Here is an 18,212-nt window from a genome sequence, read left to right as displayed (position 1 = left end):
TCAAGGTTTTATAGGAATTATGTGGGGGGTGGGGGGTAAGATCTAGGTCCCAGATTTAGTTGGGGAAAGCTCCCTCAAGAAGATTCTGAAATACTAGAAGAAGGTCAAGGACTTTTAAAATTTTGAAGAAAAAAGATCAAGAGAAATAGATGTGAGTGATGTCCAACACAAAGGATGAGGTGACCTCAAGATTTCCACTGGATCCAGACAAAAGATAGGAGATATTTATCAGAGAAATGCTTAACTGGATTGTTAACCCTACACAGAGAACATTAAAGTTTCTGGAGGGGCAGACTGAGTTTTATGGTAGCAAGCCTTCATGGTAGCAAGCATAATGACATTTATATACCAAGCCAATAATGCACATTTCTTAATCGTTTGAACTAGTATTTTCATTGGAATTATAGACTCCGAGGTCTTTCCTTTAAATATTAAAAATGCTAAATCAGCTACAGTAATTGAACTAAATATGTGCACCACGAAAAACCATGAATATAACGATGGTGGTGGTTGTCGGCCACAGGGGGTTAGCATGCCTTAAGAGCCAGATAATGGACCACGGTACTAGGAAAGTAATAATGCAAAGTAAGCCTGATTCTGTAGCATGATTAGGTTGTGTTAAAGTAGCTTAGGTAATCAGAGTTAGCTGGGGTCAACCTAGGTGAGTACAGTTCCCTTCCAGAAGTTAAGACACTTCAGGGCATGAATTCACAAAGACAAGCCCTCCTCTGTCTTTTATTCATGATTATAAAAGCCAGAGTCTTTGTTTCCTCAGTCTAAAACTTCTACCAACTATACAAATCAGTTTTTCTTATGAAAACATACTAGATAGGAGACATTTGGTAGAATCCAAAGTGACTTCACTCTTATTTCTATATGAGATTAGTGTTTCCTCACTATTAGGAGAGCCCTGGCACCTAACCTTGAGAATCAAGTTGCCAATTACAATTCACTTTGGCAATATTTGCCCGAGAAGGATTTTTATAATTATTTCACTTTTATTATTATTTTTTTTATTATTTCATTTTTCACCCCTGTACACAGTGACCTGCATACAAAATGTTCTTGAAATGGCACTGATTATATGACTGAAGATTTCTTTTTTCTAAAGATTTTATTTATTTATTTATGAGAGACACAAAGGGGGGTGGTGGCTGGCAGAGACACAGACAGAGAAGAAGCAGGCTCCATGCAGGAACCTGATGTGGGACTCGATCCCGGGACTCCAGGATCACGTCCTGGGCTGAAGGCAGCACTAAACCGCTGAGCCACCCAGGGATCCCCTGACTGAAGATTTCTAATGAGAGATAAATCTCTCAACAAGATAGCCAATATTTTCCAAGTTTAGTTTTTTGTCTCAAATCACTGAAAAGGATAGAACTTGAGGAAAGCAATTCTTATTCCATAGAAACTATCCAACAGAGAATGGATTGCTCCGATTTTTCCCTACTTGAAGAATTGACCTTTTATCCATCTGTATTCCCCTGTGTATCTGGTAGGTGAAAATACATGATTTGTGAATTCAACTAATGTGGTCACAGGAATGATACAGATTACATGTGCTTTTTAAATTTTCAACATTAATGGCATCAAATCTATGTTTCCTCCTCACTTCAAAATAAGGCTTCTAGCACAGTACCTTATGTGCACGCAAAAAAGACTTTTCATCATACATTAACCTCACTGTACTTGAATCCTGGGCCTGGCACCTCACTTATTACTCATTATAATAATATGGACACAAAAGGGATCTGCAGAAGTTTAGAAAATTTCTCCTGGCCTCACCCAGCAGTAACGGAAAGATCCCTTCATCCCAGAAACCTAGTCAATATCCTAACAAACCAGAAATGGCATTAACATGATCCAATCCCATGGCATGTCCTGACTGTATAAAGGGGGTGCATCACTTCACTTATGCTAAAGCCACAAGTACTATAAATACTTGATATTTGGTAAACAACATATCAACTGCTCACAGTTGGCCCAGAAAGAACTACTGCATAACAGAGGAAAACATTCTAAGAGAACTCTGGTTCTTTGATTCTGCAGATTAAAACAGATATTGCAGTGAGCGCTGGGAGCTTACCAGCTCAAGGTATTGAAAGAACACAAGGAGTACACAGTCAGCTGGTTTGCAGTAGGCTGGACGCTGGCTAGGTAAGTCAGACTTACAGATTTCAGGATCCCTGTGGCATCATCGTGGAGCCATGTAGGGTAGACCACTTCATCATTCAGTATGGCCTCAAAGAGGTCATCTTCGTTCTCCGCCTCAAAGGGTGCATGACCACAGAGCATCTCGTAGAGCAAAACTCCCATAGCCCACCAATCTACTGCAGGTCCGTAGAGCATTTCCTGGAGGATCTGTGCAAAGGGGGCAGTGTGAGATGTGCTTTGCACATCTGATTAATGAATGTGTCCTGAATGACTAGGGAAAATGATGGATTAGAAAATATGTTTCATCTTATCTCTGGAGTGCTGTTTTTTTCTGTGGTTCCATTCAGAGGACTCTTCATCAAGGTGATCAAACATGTATGGCCTGTTTCGGCCAAGGTAATGGCGTGTGCAGATCCAAAACAGAGAGGGTTTTGGCACTGTGTCCCTGCAGAGGGAGGAGGGGCCTGGGCTCACTCATTCACATGGGAAAGACTGGGGAACTTTTCTTTACTCCTGCTAAATGGGGCTAGGATCAAAGCACAGAGTAGAGACAAAGAGGAAAATAAATAGCTGTTGAGTATAGCACACTTTGTCCTCATTTGGGGATAATGCCTAAAGCAATTACAAGGTTTACAAAATATTTTTTTAATTCAAATTCTTATTTATAGGAACCAAGGACATTTTCAGCCATTGTTCACCCAATGAGGCATAAGGGAGTGCGGAGGTGTCAGCTTTCAACACTCCCAGAGAGCCCTAGTACACAAAAGCAGCCTGTGACATTAATGCTCAGGATTTGCAAAGCTGTACTCACCTCTGGAGCAATATAGTCAGGTGTGCCACAGAAGGTGGCTGTGGTGACTCCATTACAGATCCCCTCCTTGCACATTCCAAAGTCTGCCAGCTTACAGTGGCCCTCATGGTCCAACAGTACATTGTCCAGTTTGAGATCTCTGAAAGAAATAAAGAGCAGAATGTGTAGGATAGCCAGGCCCCAAACCCAGATGGGCTCGCTCATGGGGTGGGTAATGAGAACACACCAAGCAAGCTTTCTGCATAGACTTCAAAGGTAACAAAATTCTTTGAGTTATCTTGGAAAAAACTTTAGGTCACCTCTCCACATTTGCCTCATGGTTCCTAGATGATGGTCCCATGTAAACAGGCTAACCACATAGAAAAACCTAGGCATGATGGTATCCCTGGGGCATCTCCACAGGAGCTACAGGACTGTTGCTTTGGGGCTTCACACCCACAGGGGGCTATCTCGGGACACTTGTGGCTCTGCGTTCCTATCCCTGCTCTGGGAATCAAGTTCTGTTGGCCTGCTCGGCCCGAGGGAAAGACTGGTATCTGTCCAGCCCTGGATCACGTTTCAGCTCCAAGGAGGTAGGTGATGCCAGAACTGGCATGACCAGTTCCCAGGCTGTGCCTGGTGAGTTGATACAACCTGACCACACAGGTCTCATGCAGAGCGGTCACTGGAGACACCCAGGAATGAAAAACAAAGTTCTGTTTTCTAGGAATCCATGATAAGTGAGGTTAAAGCAGAAGGGTTTTCCTGGCACGCAGCAGTGGGACTGCAGACCAGACTTCCTCTCTGCTCGTGTGCTCCTGGCAGCAGTCTCCCTGGGTGGAAGGGGTGGAAGCCAAGGTGTGCTGGGTCCCTGAGTGCCCATTTCAGGAAAGCAAGCCTTTCCACTCTACGTCAAAGCTGGCCTCCTTCCTCTGCTCCATACAAAATCCTACCTTCCAATAAGCAACTGTTTCAATGAGCTGTGATCTGTGGAAACGGTTTCCTTACCCTGCAGGCCCCACACAATATAAGCAGGATGCATTAAACCCATGTGAAGGTGGACTCACAAGATGCAGGGTGGTGGGTGGGATGGCTGTGATCACCTACACGGGAGGGAGGCCACTGCCAAGAGGGAGGTCTTTCTCCACCATTCTTTGAGGAGTGGCTGCAGACCCTAGGCCCTATTAGCGCCGGGTTGTCCGGCTCCTCGGGGATGGCTGGCATGCATTAGAGGTGGCCAAGGTTAAAGATTATAGTCTGCCACCCAGGAGAGAGTGAGACTGTGGGGGACCCAAGCCTGTGGGCGGCCCCTGTCAGCTCCACGTTCTAGCCCAGATGTCCAGGCCCGTGTGGACCTGTGCCCAGAGCATGCTCTCTCATGTTGCCAAACAAGGTTACTGGGTTTCTGAATTATCCTGAAGCTGTTAGCCTGCTAAGGACTCATAAAGGACTTTCTTTGGTAACAGAAACAAGTGCTAACAGAAACCCACAACGGTCTGAAGCACTGACCTGTGATTGCTCAAGAGAGTTAGTGACTAACATCCCCAGTAAGAGGTTTCATTGTATATTAGTCAGTTGCTGTCAGGGGTAGTAGGAATTGTTCAGGGAGAGATAAGTGCCTGCAATCAGTTTTGTAAGCCACCCACCACCAAGCCCTCTGCACAGAGAAGTCCCAGAACATGGCCTCACTGCTCAGAAGACAGAACCAAGCAGAACAGGGGATGCAACTCATCCCTGTCAAGGATGCCTGAGGCCACAGAGGCAGCTTAGACACTGAACCCTGACATTTCAGCCTAATTTCAGGCATTCTTCAGAACTGCACAAGCCCTGAGGGAAATGCCATTGCTGCTTTCACACCAGGTGTGATCTAACACACAAAACTCCCAAACTGGGATCCCAACGGGGTTCAATTAAGAGCAGAATATAATCCCAGGCTATCAGTTCTGCTTTCAGCCCAAATATCTCACACCTTCGCTTTAAGTTCTGTCCTGATTTCCCCAGATAGTCAATTTTGCTCCTAGAGTGCCCAGTTCATGCCTCTATGATGGTGAGCCCTGCACTGTATTCCAGAAGGCTCTGTGTACCTGTCTCCCTTTAGCTGGAGCTAAGACTTACTCCTCCCTAGCTCCAGCTTGGTGCTGGCAGAAGGTGCTGACCAATGAAATAAACAGAAGCATTTCAGACAGACAATAGTGAGCTGCCCTAGCCAACTCAGAGCCTATCTTATTTTTAGGGGAAGAAAGGAAGCTTCATAAACCTCCCTGGGATGCTTGTTCCAAAGCAAGTAAACTTATAAAAAGTCATGTGCTTTACTCCTTAGAGATGGATTCCAGAGGGAAAAAGAAGAATCCTGAAATGTAAGTTCAAACTCTTCACTTTGGTGAAGCCGGAGAAGGGAAACTACTTTAGGAAAGGCAAATATGGACCCAATCATAATACTTTTCATTGGCTTGCAGCCAGATGAAAGAGTAAAACATTGACAGGGTTAGTCAAATAGATCCAAAGGTTACAGAACCATTCATGGCCATGGTCGGCTTCCATTCTAAGGGTAATTATTATCTTCACTTAAAAAAAAAAAAAAAAGCAAAAGCAAAAAACCCTATACCTATAGGTAACCCTATAGGTAAACCCTATAGGTAACCCCTATACCTTCTGACTTTGAAATATGCAGAGGTCAGGTTTTGGAGCTCCTCAGCCTCCAATGCTGACATGTAACTCAACAGCCAAACTTAACAAGGCTACACGATGAAGATTACAAGTTCATACAGGGCAGAGGCTCAGATCTCAAAACGCCAAATGCACAATTATGGGCTCATCATTCATTAGTGCATGGAACACCGGTATTTCACAGCTATAACTTTTGTCATGCAAGCACAGAAGGGTAGAAGGAGTTATTTTATACATTGTTGTTGCTGGGTACTCAGAGTTACTTAAAATGCCTATAATGGTTTCAGAGAAGCATCTCAAGTGGTTGAGGACAAAGGAAATTCAGAAATTCTATTTATTTTGTTTTCACCGTAAGCTATTCCAAGAGTCATAAAACAGAATGACATGAGTCTTTCTGCTTAGATCACTGGAATCAGTGACTCTTCCAAAAGAAATAAAGGAAGGTGAGTTGAGAGCCGGCTTCTTGAACAAGAATGACTCTAAGAGGTTATTCAGTAACTATTTTTAACATATTTTAAAACTTTTTTAAGCAAGGAAAATTTCAAATCTACACAAAAGTACGGAGACTATAACAACTGTGGTGGATCACAGACCATAAGTGACTATCAATGCATGCCCAATCTTGTTTTGTATATACATTCACTCCCTTCCTGATCCATCTTTTTTCAGATTTTGAAGCAAATCCAAGACACAAATTCATCTGCAAATATTTTAATATCTGAATCTAAGAGACAATAATTCTTCAATAAAATATAACTTTGATATTGGTTATTATAAAATATATAGTCAATATACTCTTAAAGTGTATTGCTTTTTGTCTGCTCATATGCATATGTGCATGGTGTCCAGAACCTGAAAAAAGATTCTGTAGATAAAAATAATAGTATGACAATAGCTAAGAACCTTATTTAGTTACCCAAGGGTAAAATCCAGGATTCCAATTCAGTTCAGCTCACCTCACTCCAAAGCATGGGCTCATAACTCACTATAGTAGGCAAACTGTCTTTTATATATTGGTATTGCATTGCTGTTTAACCCTCCTAATTCTTCTGAGAGGAATATACCTAGACTACATCCTGAGAAGACTTCCCCAATTGAAACAAAAACTGAGAATCAATAAATATCCCAAGACAGAATTATGACAAAGGGACATTTTTGTATATATCACTACGAAATGCATTATCAAAATTTTACCAAAAAATTTTTGCTTTGGTTTTTAGTGCACAGAGAGGGAATTCAATGCATTCTCCTCAATCCTTGAATGTATAGGAATAGGGGAATGCACAGCAAATGCATCTCTCATGGTCAAACATTCAGAAGATAATTCACTGCTCTCTTGTAAGGAGAGGCTGATGGGTGGGTAAAAGTGAAGAGGTGGCTGAAAAGAATGAATTTAATACTATGATCATAATTTCACAACAAAACTACTTATGGCTGGCTTGTCTTTTGAGTCTATAGGTTTATATAAGCTTGTGAGTTTTTCAAGGCAAGACTGATATTGTTAAATTGGTAAAAGAATGCTGAGGGATGTCTGGGTGGTTTAGTCAGTTAAGCATCTGACTCTTGATTTCAGCTCAGGTCACAATCTTAGAGTCATGAGATGGAGCCCTATGGGCTTCGATCAGCTCCAACTGATTCCATTCTGGGCATGGGGCCTGCTTAAGATTCTCTCTCTCCCTCTGCCCCACCCCCCTCATGCTCCCACATGCATTTTCTCTCTTAAAAAAAGAATGTTGAAAAGTCATTGAAACAGCAAATGCCTAAAATCTGATTTTATCATCAATTCAGTAGTGCCATTCATATACTAGCTAACACAAGATATTCAGCCATTCACCCACCCAACAAATCTTAAAGGACCATCTCTGAGCCAAACAATATACAAGGGGCTCAGAGTCCTAAAGGAGACAGGAGATAGCAGGAGCCTGATAAGGCAGGGGCCAGTCAAAATTCTGGTCTTTAGCCCAAGAAGAAAGAGAAACCATCAAAAGGTCATACACAGGAGATGGATAGTGTTAACTCGTGATTTTACAATGAGCCTCCAGCAACAATGTGGACAATAGATTAGAGGGCGACGAGAGAACTGAGGAAACAGGTTGGTAAGCTACTGAAGTGTTCAGAAAACAAATGATGGTGGCCTGGAGCAGTGTGGGGCAGTAAGGCAAAGGGAACTGGATGGACCGAGACCTACTGGGAGGAAAAGTAACAGGATTTAGTAATGGAAGGATATAGACAGTAAAAGGGAAGGTGTGAGTGTCTTCTGGCTCACAGAATTTATTTTGGACATATTGAGCTATTTTTTCGGACATCCAAGTGGAGACGTTTACAGGCAGCTGAGTATACATGGCTAGAACTCAAAGGAAAGGCTGGGCCGGAGATACAAATTGGGAGGCATTAGCCAGGTGTGGATGAGTTCACCTGGGGAGAGGGAATGGAATGAGAAGAGTATCCTGAGGATAAGATCCCTGACCTTTTTCACACCAGAACCACAAATACTGGTGATAAATTAGAGCCAGAGTGGGTAGCAGAGCTGAGTGCCTGTGTAAGCAAGGACCCAACTCTTTTGCCTCTAAGTGGACCGTCCCTAGTCTTGTCAAGGTTTAAAAGGGTGAGAAAACATTAACCTTTTACAATCAAAATCATCTACTGGATTCTTTCTAGGTTTAACCCTCAACCTCTGCTACATGATGTGATGCTTTTGTAAGCATAAACTTAAGTATTCTATTTTATAAAAATGTTTGTTGCTGCATCTTCTATAACAGCAAAAATTTGGAAATAAGCCAAATTATTTATTAATAGGGGAATGGTTAAACAAATTATGGTATATATTGTGACAGAATTTTATGGAAACTGCAAAAATTTTATGAAGGACTAAAAATGTAGAGAAATTCTTATGACAGAATTTTTATCTTATGGAGATTATTTCTTTTGTGATTATAGAAGTAATATTTTCATTATGTAAAATTCAATCAATCCTGAAAAAATTATGGTGAAAACAATGACAGTCTCACACTCTTCAAATCTTTTCTTTTTAATGCTACACTAATATATATTATGAAGTAATTTGCTTTTCTTATCTAATGAATATTTTGGACATATTTCTATATCCTATAGATGTGTCTCATTCTCTGTAATGGTTATCTAAAATTCCATTAGAAAGGTGTATCACAATTTAACTAGTCCCTTCTCCATGAACATTTATTTTATTTTAAAGATTTATTTATTAATTCATGAGAGACATGGGGAGAGAGAGACAGAGACACAGGCAGAGGGAGAAGCAGGCTCCATGCAGGGAGCCCAATGTGGTACTCGATCCTGGGACTCCAGGATCATGCCCTGGACCGAAGGCAGGCGCTTAACTGCTGAGCCGCCCAGGTGTCCCTCCATGAACACTTAGATGGCTTTCAATTTTTAACAACTTCACATAATAACGAACATTAGTTGCGGCCTTGTAGAAAGGTTTACTTTGGATAGATTTTTAGAAGTGCTATGTGTCAAAGGATATAAATATTTACAATTTAAACAGATGTTGAACAATTGCTGAGAAAGGTTGCACCAATTTATACTCCCACCAATAGTGTACGAGAACATCCATTTGTTTTCCTTATTCAAGTCAGACATAATCATCCGATTTAAATCCTTGCCAATTTGCTAGGGAAAATGATCTCATTGTTTTAACTTCATTTCTTATTAATGAGATTAAGCTTTTAAAAATATATGCTTAATGACCATTTGTATTTCTTCTCTTGCCTTTTCACATGTTTTACCCATTTTAAAACCTGAGTTATCTTTCTAATTACTTTTTAGAAGCTCATTACATATTATTGATAGTTGTGATTTTTACATAGATTACAAATATTATTGCCCAATTTGTTTTTAAGTTTTCTTTATGGTAACTTTCATATTTTTATATAGTCAAGTCTTTCAATTTTTCCTTTATGGCTGCAGGATTTCATGATTTGTTTACAGACTGATACAATTATAAGCGGAAAAGCAGGGTAAAAAATTGTATTTTCAATATTCTCTTAATTATGGTTGTTTAGGAGATAGAGGGAAGGAAGCAAAAGAGGAGGGAAAGAGAGATGGAAAGACAAGAGGTAAAGTTAAAAATCTATTTCTTGGTGATATGTTTATAAATAATTTTTCTTTGCTTTGTGTTTTCTAAATTTCTTATGGGAATTACATATTCTTTTGATAACCAGGAAGAAGTCATTAAAATACATGTTTACATGTTTCAGCTCTTCTTTGGTTTCTGTACCATTTACGGCTGTAAATGATATGTCCCTGTATTCTTAATCAACTTGAGCATGAAAATGAGGCCCCCTGATAAAAAAAATCCTAGTTATTAAATAAAGTCCTTATACCATTTCACCTCATGAAGTGACATTTTATCTGGCTTTGTGGGGCTGATGTATTAGAACAAATTAGGAACAAATATATGAAACATGCACACTCATTATTCTGAGGCTGAATGTAAAATAACTTACTTTCTAAGGAATAAAGTCCATAAGACAATTTCCAACCTGAAAGTATCACCAACTCTCCTCTTAGGCTCCTTCTATTCTTCCATATTTTTCCCAACAGCTATTTAAGTTGGGAAATGATCATAAAAATGACCCTGTACAAGTCTGGCTATTACACTCCCTTTAAAATAGGGCCAGGGACTCACAAACGAATCCCCCCAGCCCAGGTGTTAGTTTCCATCCAGTTCTGGTGTCAGATGCACTCAATATGCAGGCAGTATGTTTCCACCTTCACCACTGGGCATATGCAGGACCAATTTAACTTGAGCAGAGGGACCAAGAGATTTCCCCTTGCCTTGTCTTATGGCTGGAAGAAAATGTACAAAACACTCATTGCCTCTCTGGACAAAGATAGAAGACAATGAGTTTGATGAACATCCACAGTGTACAGATCATACATTTCCTTATTGACCATCAAATAAATGATCCATCAAGCTGACAGTTGAGCCTTCTAATTTTTTTTTCATTTCAAGCCTCTATCCCTGCTCCAGGAGGGTTGAGATTCTCCAGCTGAAGTGGCACAAATTTATTTAGTAGTTTCTTATACTACTTATATTTTTATAGTTGCCAAGAAAACCTCTCTGACCAACTCTCTTTGCCAAAATGCTTCTTACGTGATACCTAGCAGCGTTCAGCATGCAGACGCTCTTGGCAAGGGAAAGCAGGCAGGCAGGATGGAGGGCTTCAGACAAAGACACCAAGGAAATGACAGAGCCTTGGTGGCTAGAGGTCTCCTGACCATTGGGCCTCACTCTGACAGCACAGAAAGGATGCTGGAGTAAATGATACACTTGCACTTGATAGTCTAAGGGGGCGGGGAGAAGGTGATTAATATGTTGAATTCTGCTTAACTCCTCAGGCCGGGAGCTGGGTACAGCTGACCCATGGAAAACCACTTGTCAGGGCAGCTTGCTTCCCAGCCACAGAAATCCAACAAAGAAATGGATCAGAGAGTCACAGGGATTCCAAGAACCTGCAAGCTAGGGAGAGGATAGGTGTGGAGATCCCTATTTCTGCTTGCAGGGCATATTTAGGAAGGTAAAGGAAGAACAATTTCAAGGAGGAGGAATCAGAACACGGTTCCCTCTTAATTGATGTAATCTTAATGATAATTGGCGCAGCTGTGGAGTAGGGACATGCAGGGGCAGATGGATCCTGCTAGGTTTATGGTACACAAATTGCGCCAATACCAACAAACAGGTTCACAGAAAGAAACTCTGCTAAACCTCAGAGGACACACAGTGCTAGGTAAATAAATGTGAGCCACTGTTGTCACCAATATTATTGTTAGTAACTAGATAGATGTGGCTGCCTCCTCAGAAAGATTAGCCAGACAATTGAGGTATCAATGCAAATACACAGTGAAGGGACAATGAGACATCTGAGGCTGTCTAGCTGTGGCTGGCTCCTTCCAAGGAAACCCAGGGCTCTTCTGACTTGGGGGTGCTAGACTCTGTCAGCAGTGAGGCTGGTTCCCTGAAGACATTCTGTTGAGAAGAAATAGTAGCGTATGAGAGGGGATGTGCTGGGGGGAGGTAGGGTGACGAGGAATGCTTTACAACAGGAAGGAGTGAAGTTTATAGCACCAACCCCAGGAAGGGATATTCAGGTTGTTTTTGGCAACTGGCCAAGCACAAACCTTTGCCAACATTAGTAATGCCTTACGCAATATCAAAGGGGAGGAGAGAGACTTCTGACTTGAACCAGAACTTATAGCCACATCAGCAGGTCTCAACTGATTACCTGCTCTCTCCATCAGAGATTAAACCTGAACTATTTAAATGGAAGTCTGAAAAACCCAAAAGGACATCTAGTTTCAGAACCATTCCCAGGTCCCTGGAATGGAACAAGAACCTCACTTTATTTTATTTAATATTTTTATTATTATTTATGTATTTATTACTTTTTTTTTAAAAGAACCTCACATCTTAGTTCTGGGTTATAGTGGCTTTGCTGTATTCTCTAATTGTGTTTTGCGTAAAGCCTTGTTTTCTCCAATGTGATCATAATCTCCAAGGGGAGGCCTGGAATATTTCTGAGGTTATTTCTAGAGTACCGATCACAGGCTGGATATAGAACAGCAACACACATCTGAGTCCCTTTCCAGGGATTTACTGATCTCCTAATGCTGGGTGTACCACAGCAAAACATGCAGAAGGCATTGAATTTAGTCCTAAGAAACTCCCTTTGGAAGAACTCACTGCTACTTCCTGAGCACCTTATACCTTCTATCCCTAACACTTCGTCTTGCAACCAAAGTTCCCAAGACATTCATTTTGTTTAGTAGTCCATTTGAGAAAATGTGGTGACATCATTCAGAGACTATTTCTGATTTTATGTAGGATTCTTTTTTTTTTTTTAACTTATTTATGATAGTCACAGAGAGAGAGAGAGAGAGAGAGAGAGAGAGAGAGAGGCAGAGACACAGGCAGAGGGAGAAGCAGGCTCCATGCACCGGGAGCCCGATGTGGGACTCGATCCCGGGTCTCCAGGATCGCACCCTGGGCCAAAGGCAGGCGCCAAACCGCTGCGCCACCCAGGGATCCCTTATGTAGGATTCTTAATAAAAGTAATCTCTTAAATGCAAAAGTAAGTCAGTATAACTTCCTAAGATCTTAAAAATAATTCACAAATCAGGGAGAAAATTATTTTTTTAGCCTATGTGTCTTAATTAGCTTAGAAAGTATCATCAAACCTGTAGGCAAAAGTTACTGATGAGGAGACCTTTTGAGAGACTAACATTCTTATTGCCTAAATGCTGGATGAATCTTGATCCAATAAATAATGGTTACTGCAGTTTGGTCAATTTTTCAGCACCTCAGTTTCTCTGTTAAAACATTAAGGTCGCGAGGTGCTAGACTTTGATCACTAACCCTGATTTCACTCCGTAAGTGACCTGTGTGGCAACATTTTATGTCCATATGTGTCTTACAGAGGCAATTAAAGATCTTTTACAAATATAACGTTTCAAATACCAGTAACAGTGGGGTATATTTTACATTTCCTGGAGAACTAGAGTCCTTGCTGATGATGATCTTATCTAGTAACAAATCTGGAATGACCAATTCTAGGGACACAACAAATTCAGATTAGTAACCAAGCATGGAGTCCTCACACACATAGCCAGATAGAGACCAAGGAGAATTCTCAACTGGGCTCTTAGGGAGCAATATAGCTCCCATCTGCCTCCCTTATTCTGCTTCCTTCCCTAACCCCCACATGACCTTGGAGAGGTTATTCAACCAACCTTTGTGTGTCTGATTCCAGAAGGCAGTATAGTGTAAGGTTAAAGGTATAGATCTTGGAGCCATGATGCCTGGGTTTGAGTCTTGGCCCTGCTATTTACTAGTTGTGTGATCTTGGGCAAGTTATTCTACACTTGTTTCCTCCTCAAGAAATGCAGATAACAATAGCTCTTGCATCATGAGAACTGAGTTATTTAATGTGAATTATTTAGAACAGTGCCTGAATGCATTAAATACTATAGAAACCCTAACTATTATTTCCTCATCAGCAAAAAAGAGAACATGTGCATGGCCTATTCCTTAAGATTTTTATACAAATCAAAACTGATAGAGAGTATAGACAAACTTTGAAAATAATAACATTTGATGCTTTTGAGTTTGGGGCAGGCAGGTCTATTATATTATAAAGTACATCTGGCTTATATTACTGTTTTGTGGCTAATAGAGCAAGGAGGCAAAGTAGGTTGTTCATACAGGGCCATGGCTTGGCACTAGCAGTAAACAAAATGTCTCAAGAACTGGTTAGGCTCCATTAGCCACAATACCTTTGTCTATTTTGCCGATCTTTGTTGAGACCCAAAACCATTAAGATATAGGAACTAAGCACTCATCTCTCTATGGACTCTTGGGTAGCTTCCATATCTTGGCTAGTATAAATAATGCTGCGATAGACACAGGGGTGTATATATCTTTTTGAATTAGTGTTTTCATTTTCTTTGGATAAATACCCAGTAGTGAAATTACTAGATGATATGGCAGTTTTTTAAAGGAATTTCAGAACAAAACAAATAGACAAAGGGGAAAAGAGACAACCAAACAAAAAAAAAAAAAACAGACTTTTAATTACAAAGAACTGGTGGTGGCCTGAAGGGAGGTGGGTGGGGGGGATGGCTGAAATAGATAAAAGGGATTAGGAGCACACTTATCTTGATAAGCACTAAGAAATGCATAGCATTGCTGAATTATTATACTGTACACCTGAAATTAATACTGTACGTTGATTATATGTGAATTAAAAATAAAAAAGACACAGGAACGAAGACCTCTGTTCACCATCAGCAGCCCTGCTCAGTGCAAAGAGAAAAGGTTGGTTCAAGCTGAGGTTCACCCAGTTCCATGCCAGTCTGTCAAGTACACAAACGACCCATTCTTCTAAGCAGAATAAACTGACAGAGGAACTATAATTCTCCAGAAGTAAAACACAGAATTCCCAACAAGTGACATGGTATCTGTACCTCATAACGCAAATAAAACTCAACAGGTACAGCCAGTTCCTTACTTTCTACCTATTCCTTCCCTAATTATTTAGGACATAAACCCAATAGTGGATACTGGCCTCATACGTTCAGTGCTGTGAAAAAACCCAGATTCTCCCAAGGCCACTTTTGGAAGAAGTTATTTCCAATTTTTCACTGCTACAAACAATGCTGTGATAGATGAAAGTATCTTTTCAACATATCCAAACCTATTAATATTTTTTATCATGTGTTTGCACAGATGAGCAGTCAACTCTAGGTATCATGCTCACATTTAAGAATCTCTGTTAAGGCCATGCACTGGTGTTTGCCTTCCTTCGCCACTGGAAGCCAACAAACATTATGGGGATTCAAAGGAATGGGCAGACAGAGCTGCCAATTTCAAAATCCTGCCTCAGGTTACTGCTATTTTATGATTCTTATTTTCCCAACCAAAATGTGATCTTCATGAGGACAAGCACCTCATTGTTTTCATTTTTCTACCTTTATATTTTGAGTTCCCTTCGGTCCTTAACACAGTGCTTTGCCCATAGAAGGTCCCTAATAAATGGCTGTTCATCTGAACGGCAAGTTCCCTCTCTGCCATCTGGTGTTGGTTTGGTTCTGAGACCCCAGTGAGACTGGTAATATTAGAGAGGATGTGGGGAACTACTCGGAAACTGGGTGGATTCTGGTCTCTGCTGGGCTCCTGGCATCAATCCAGGACTTCTGAAGCCAACATGAAGCTGCGAGTACCTGCTGGAGTCCTATCTTGGGGATGACCGAGGACGACCAGGCCGGCACCCCAGGAGACTCTGCGGCTCTGACCACACTCTCAAATCCACCCTACTTCAGACATTAATCCTTCCAGACCAGTCCTGAGATACCAAAAGATACCAGAAAGGAAAATTTGCCCTGCTTGGTGACTGCCTGTTTGTGTTTGGCTTACAGGTGATAGCAACCTTTGTTCCTATAAAAGGAGGATATTAAAAATTCTGTCAACTGCCTAAACAGGATTTACATGAATTTAACTGGCTACTACAGGACCCAGTGAACCTTGGGGTAGCTTTTGTCATTAAGGCAGTGACTGTGAACAGAGAGGACAGGAGGTCAGGTAGGCTGGCTAAGTACAGCTGGGCAGTGGGGGTGGAGGGATGTGAGGTGTTTGTGGGCGGGCCGGTATCTCAGTGCACCTGGAACCTTCTGAAGGACATACATCCTTCCCTCTCTTCAGAGGTGGCACAGGGATGTTGGGTAGACCACCTGGAGTGCTGGTATTACCTGGTACACTGCCTGGTCAGTTAGTCAGGAGACAAGAAAACTTGTCCTGAGCCAGAAAGCAGAACTTCTACATTCAGCTCTGTCACCCAGCCGGGCCTGTTTCTTCATCTGTAAATGACGGTATGGTATTGGATGATGTCCCTTCTCTATTTCCCCTTCAATCACTGAGAACTGACAACTACTCCTCCTGATTGTATTTAGAACCAGACATGCTCTCCCCACCACACACCCTGACCTCCATTTAGCTCCATCATGTCCCACCTGGATCACTGCCTCTGCTCTCTCCCCTTCTTTGTGTTGGGCCAGCAGTTTTTCAGAAATTCTGTTCTTGAATGTCTGCACCAGTAAGAGGACCCACTTAACCTTACTGCCCCTAATGCTCCATGGTGGGGCTTCTGCCTGCCCCTGCAGCTGTACTTCCTCCCCCAGGGCTCCCCTTCCACTAAGATCCCCAGGCTCTCTCATGCACCTTTCTGCCCTCACATATGCCCTGCTGTGCCCTTGGATTGCTACTTAACTATAAACCCCTACTGGCCTGCAGTGAAGGAGAAAGTGAATGACTGACTGCATGAATGAATAAATGAAGATGAATAAATGAAGTAGTAACGACATAAGAAGAAAAATTAAAAGTGCTTAGAAACTTTTATAACCACTGGACAGCACTTTTATGTCTGCTGAATCTATGTCTTTTTAAAATTTATTTTTCTGGTAATTTACTTTTATTACATTTTATAAAAAATACTAGTCCTAAATGGATTGAAAAAGGAAAAAAAACCACAAAACCCCATTGGTTTAGCACCACAGACAGTGTGAGATGTTCTGGACGACACCTTTCTTCCTTTCTCCTAAGCAGATGACTTCATTCTTGCTGAAGCCTTGCTGTCTCGGGAGTGTTCTGCATCCCTTCCTAGGACAAGCTTGGCCTCTCTCCTCCATTCTCCGGTGGTATGTGGTGCATACTTCTAATTATAGTATTCACTGCACTGACTGTAATTGTTGGCTTCCCTGAAGGTCCTTCCCATGCTTATTTCTGCTAACCTCAGAACGAGGTGCCTGGCCTAGGGCTGAGTGAGCAATTAAGTGTCAATTGAACTGAACAAACCTGAAGTTTCTTGCCCTACACTCTGGTTGCATTCCCTTTACCCAGATATTCCTTGTATATAAAATCCTTCTGGCCTGTGTATGTCCCTTCCATGCCTCGCTGGTGTCCTGTCCAGAAAGGGAGCTGAGGAAACGTGGAAGAAATGGCAAGAACTGTTTTCTGTGTCTGCTGGTGAATTTCTGATGCCACCTGCCCAGGTGCACTGTTCCATCTCTAGTGCTCAGCCTGGTCCTCGAGGTAATATAAGGAAGCTGGGCTTGTAGGTACAACAACCAGTGACTAATGTGTGTGCCTGGTGATTAAGCATCCTTACAACAGTGCAGAATTATAACCAGACAAGACAAATCACCCCCGTACATCTTGCATAAAATTAAAAGGTCAGTTCAGGAAGAGAAGGAATAATAAGATTCCTGAAGCCCTTCATCAAGTTGAAAAGCTCATTTGATTTTTTTTTTTTCAGTTTAATGGAAAACTCCAAAACCAGAAAGGATGGAATATTACATAGAAACTACTTAAAAGCTCAATTTAAGCCTAAACCAAAGAACATGATTTCCATCATAAGGAATTAATTTCTTTTTGAAAGCTGATAAACCAAAAATTTCACTGGAAGCCAGCCGGTTCCCTGCATTTTCCAGAGACGGTAGTTTGGGAACACATTTCCTGAGCCTCAGCTTCTTGGTTTCTACCCCTGGATGTTCCCCCTGATGCCACAGAAAATTTCTTTCCTCTCCTGTCTGTTGTAGGGTCCTTTTTTAAAAAAAGGGGTAAAGTGATCACCTGCCCATTTACATGATGTAGTGTATGAAACCATCCCAAGACCTTCCTAAGGGCCTTTGAGGCATGGGGCCAGGGAACCTAGGCTCATTTATGGTTAGTGAAAAACAAACAAGTAAGCAAGCAAAGAGACTGGACAAGTGATCTTTTTCTCATTGGAAAAGACACTCTAATCCACATTCTAATTAAGAAGCAGGGAATTAACTGATCCAGAAATTAAAATTTAAGATCCCAAAAAAGTGAATTATTTTGGAAACAGAACATTTTCACAGACTGATCTAGGTGATATTCGAGCATTGGGTTTCAAGCTCGCAGATAGGTTCTGGTTTCATTCTGAGTTTAATGACCCTTACAATGTTTTATCTGCCTATAGAGCCTGAATCCCACGGACATTCATGTGAACTTGGAATTTTTGATCTGGGTTACCTGACACATTACTGGCCA

General features: G+C 41.4%; 1 protein-coding gene across 1 annotated transcript in view; it reads right to left on the bottom strand.

Annotated features, from left to right (window-relative positions):
• The window catches only part of PRKCH (protein kinase C eta), a 233,599-nt gene that overhangs the window by 34,008 nt on the left and 181,379 nt on the right, over positions 1–18,212 (bottom strand). Inside the window, exons 11-12 of the mRNA XM_077909543.1 lie at positions 2,966–3,104; positions 2,173–2,361 (exon numbers count right to left, since the gene is read on the bottom strand). Coding sequence (XP_077765669.1) covers positions 2,173–2,361; positions 2,966–3,104 — 328 coding nt within the window. The remainder of the gene's footprint in view (positions 1–2,172; positions 2,362–2,965; positions 3,105–18,212) is intronic.

Source organism: Canis aureus, chromosome 9, assembly GCF_053574225.1.
Source record: "Canis aureus isolate CA01 chromosome 9, VMU_Caureus_v.1.0, whole genome shotgun sequence".
Taxonomy (NCBI): Eukaryota; Metazoa; Chordata; class Mammalia; order Carnivora; family Canidae; genus Canis; species Canis aureus.
Note: the sequence above shows the minus strand (reverse complement) of the source record. Positions and strands in the feature narration are given on the sequence as shown.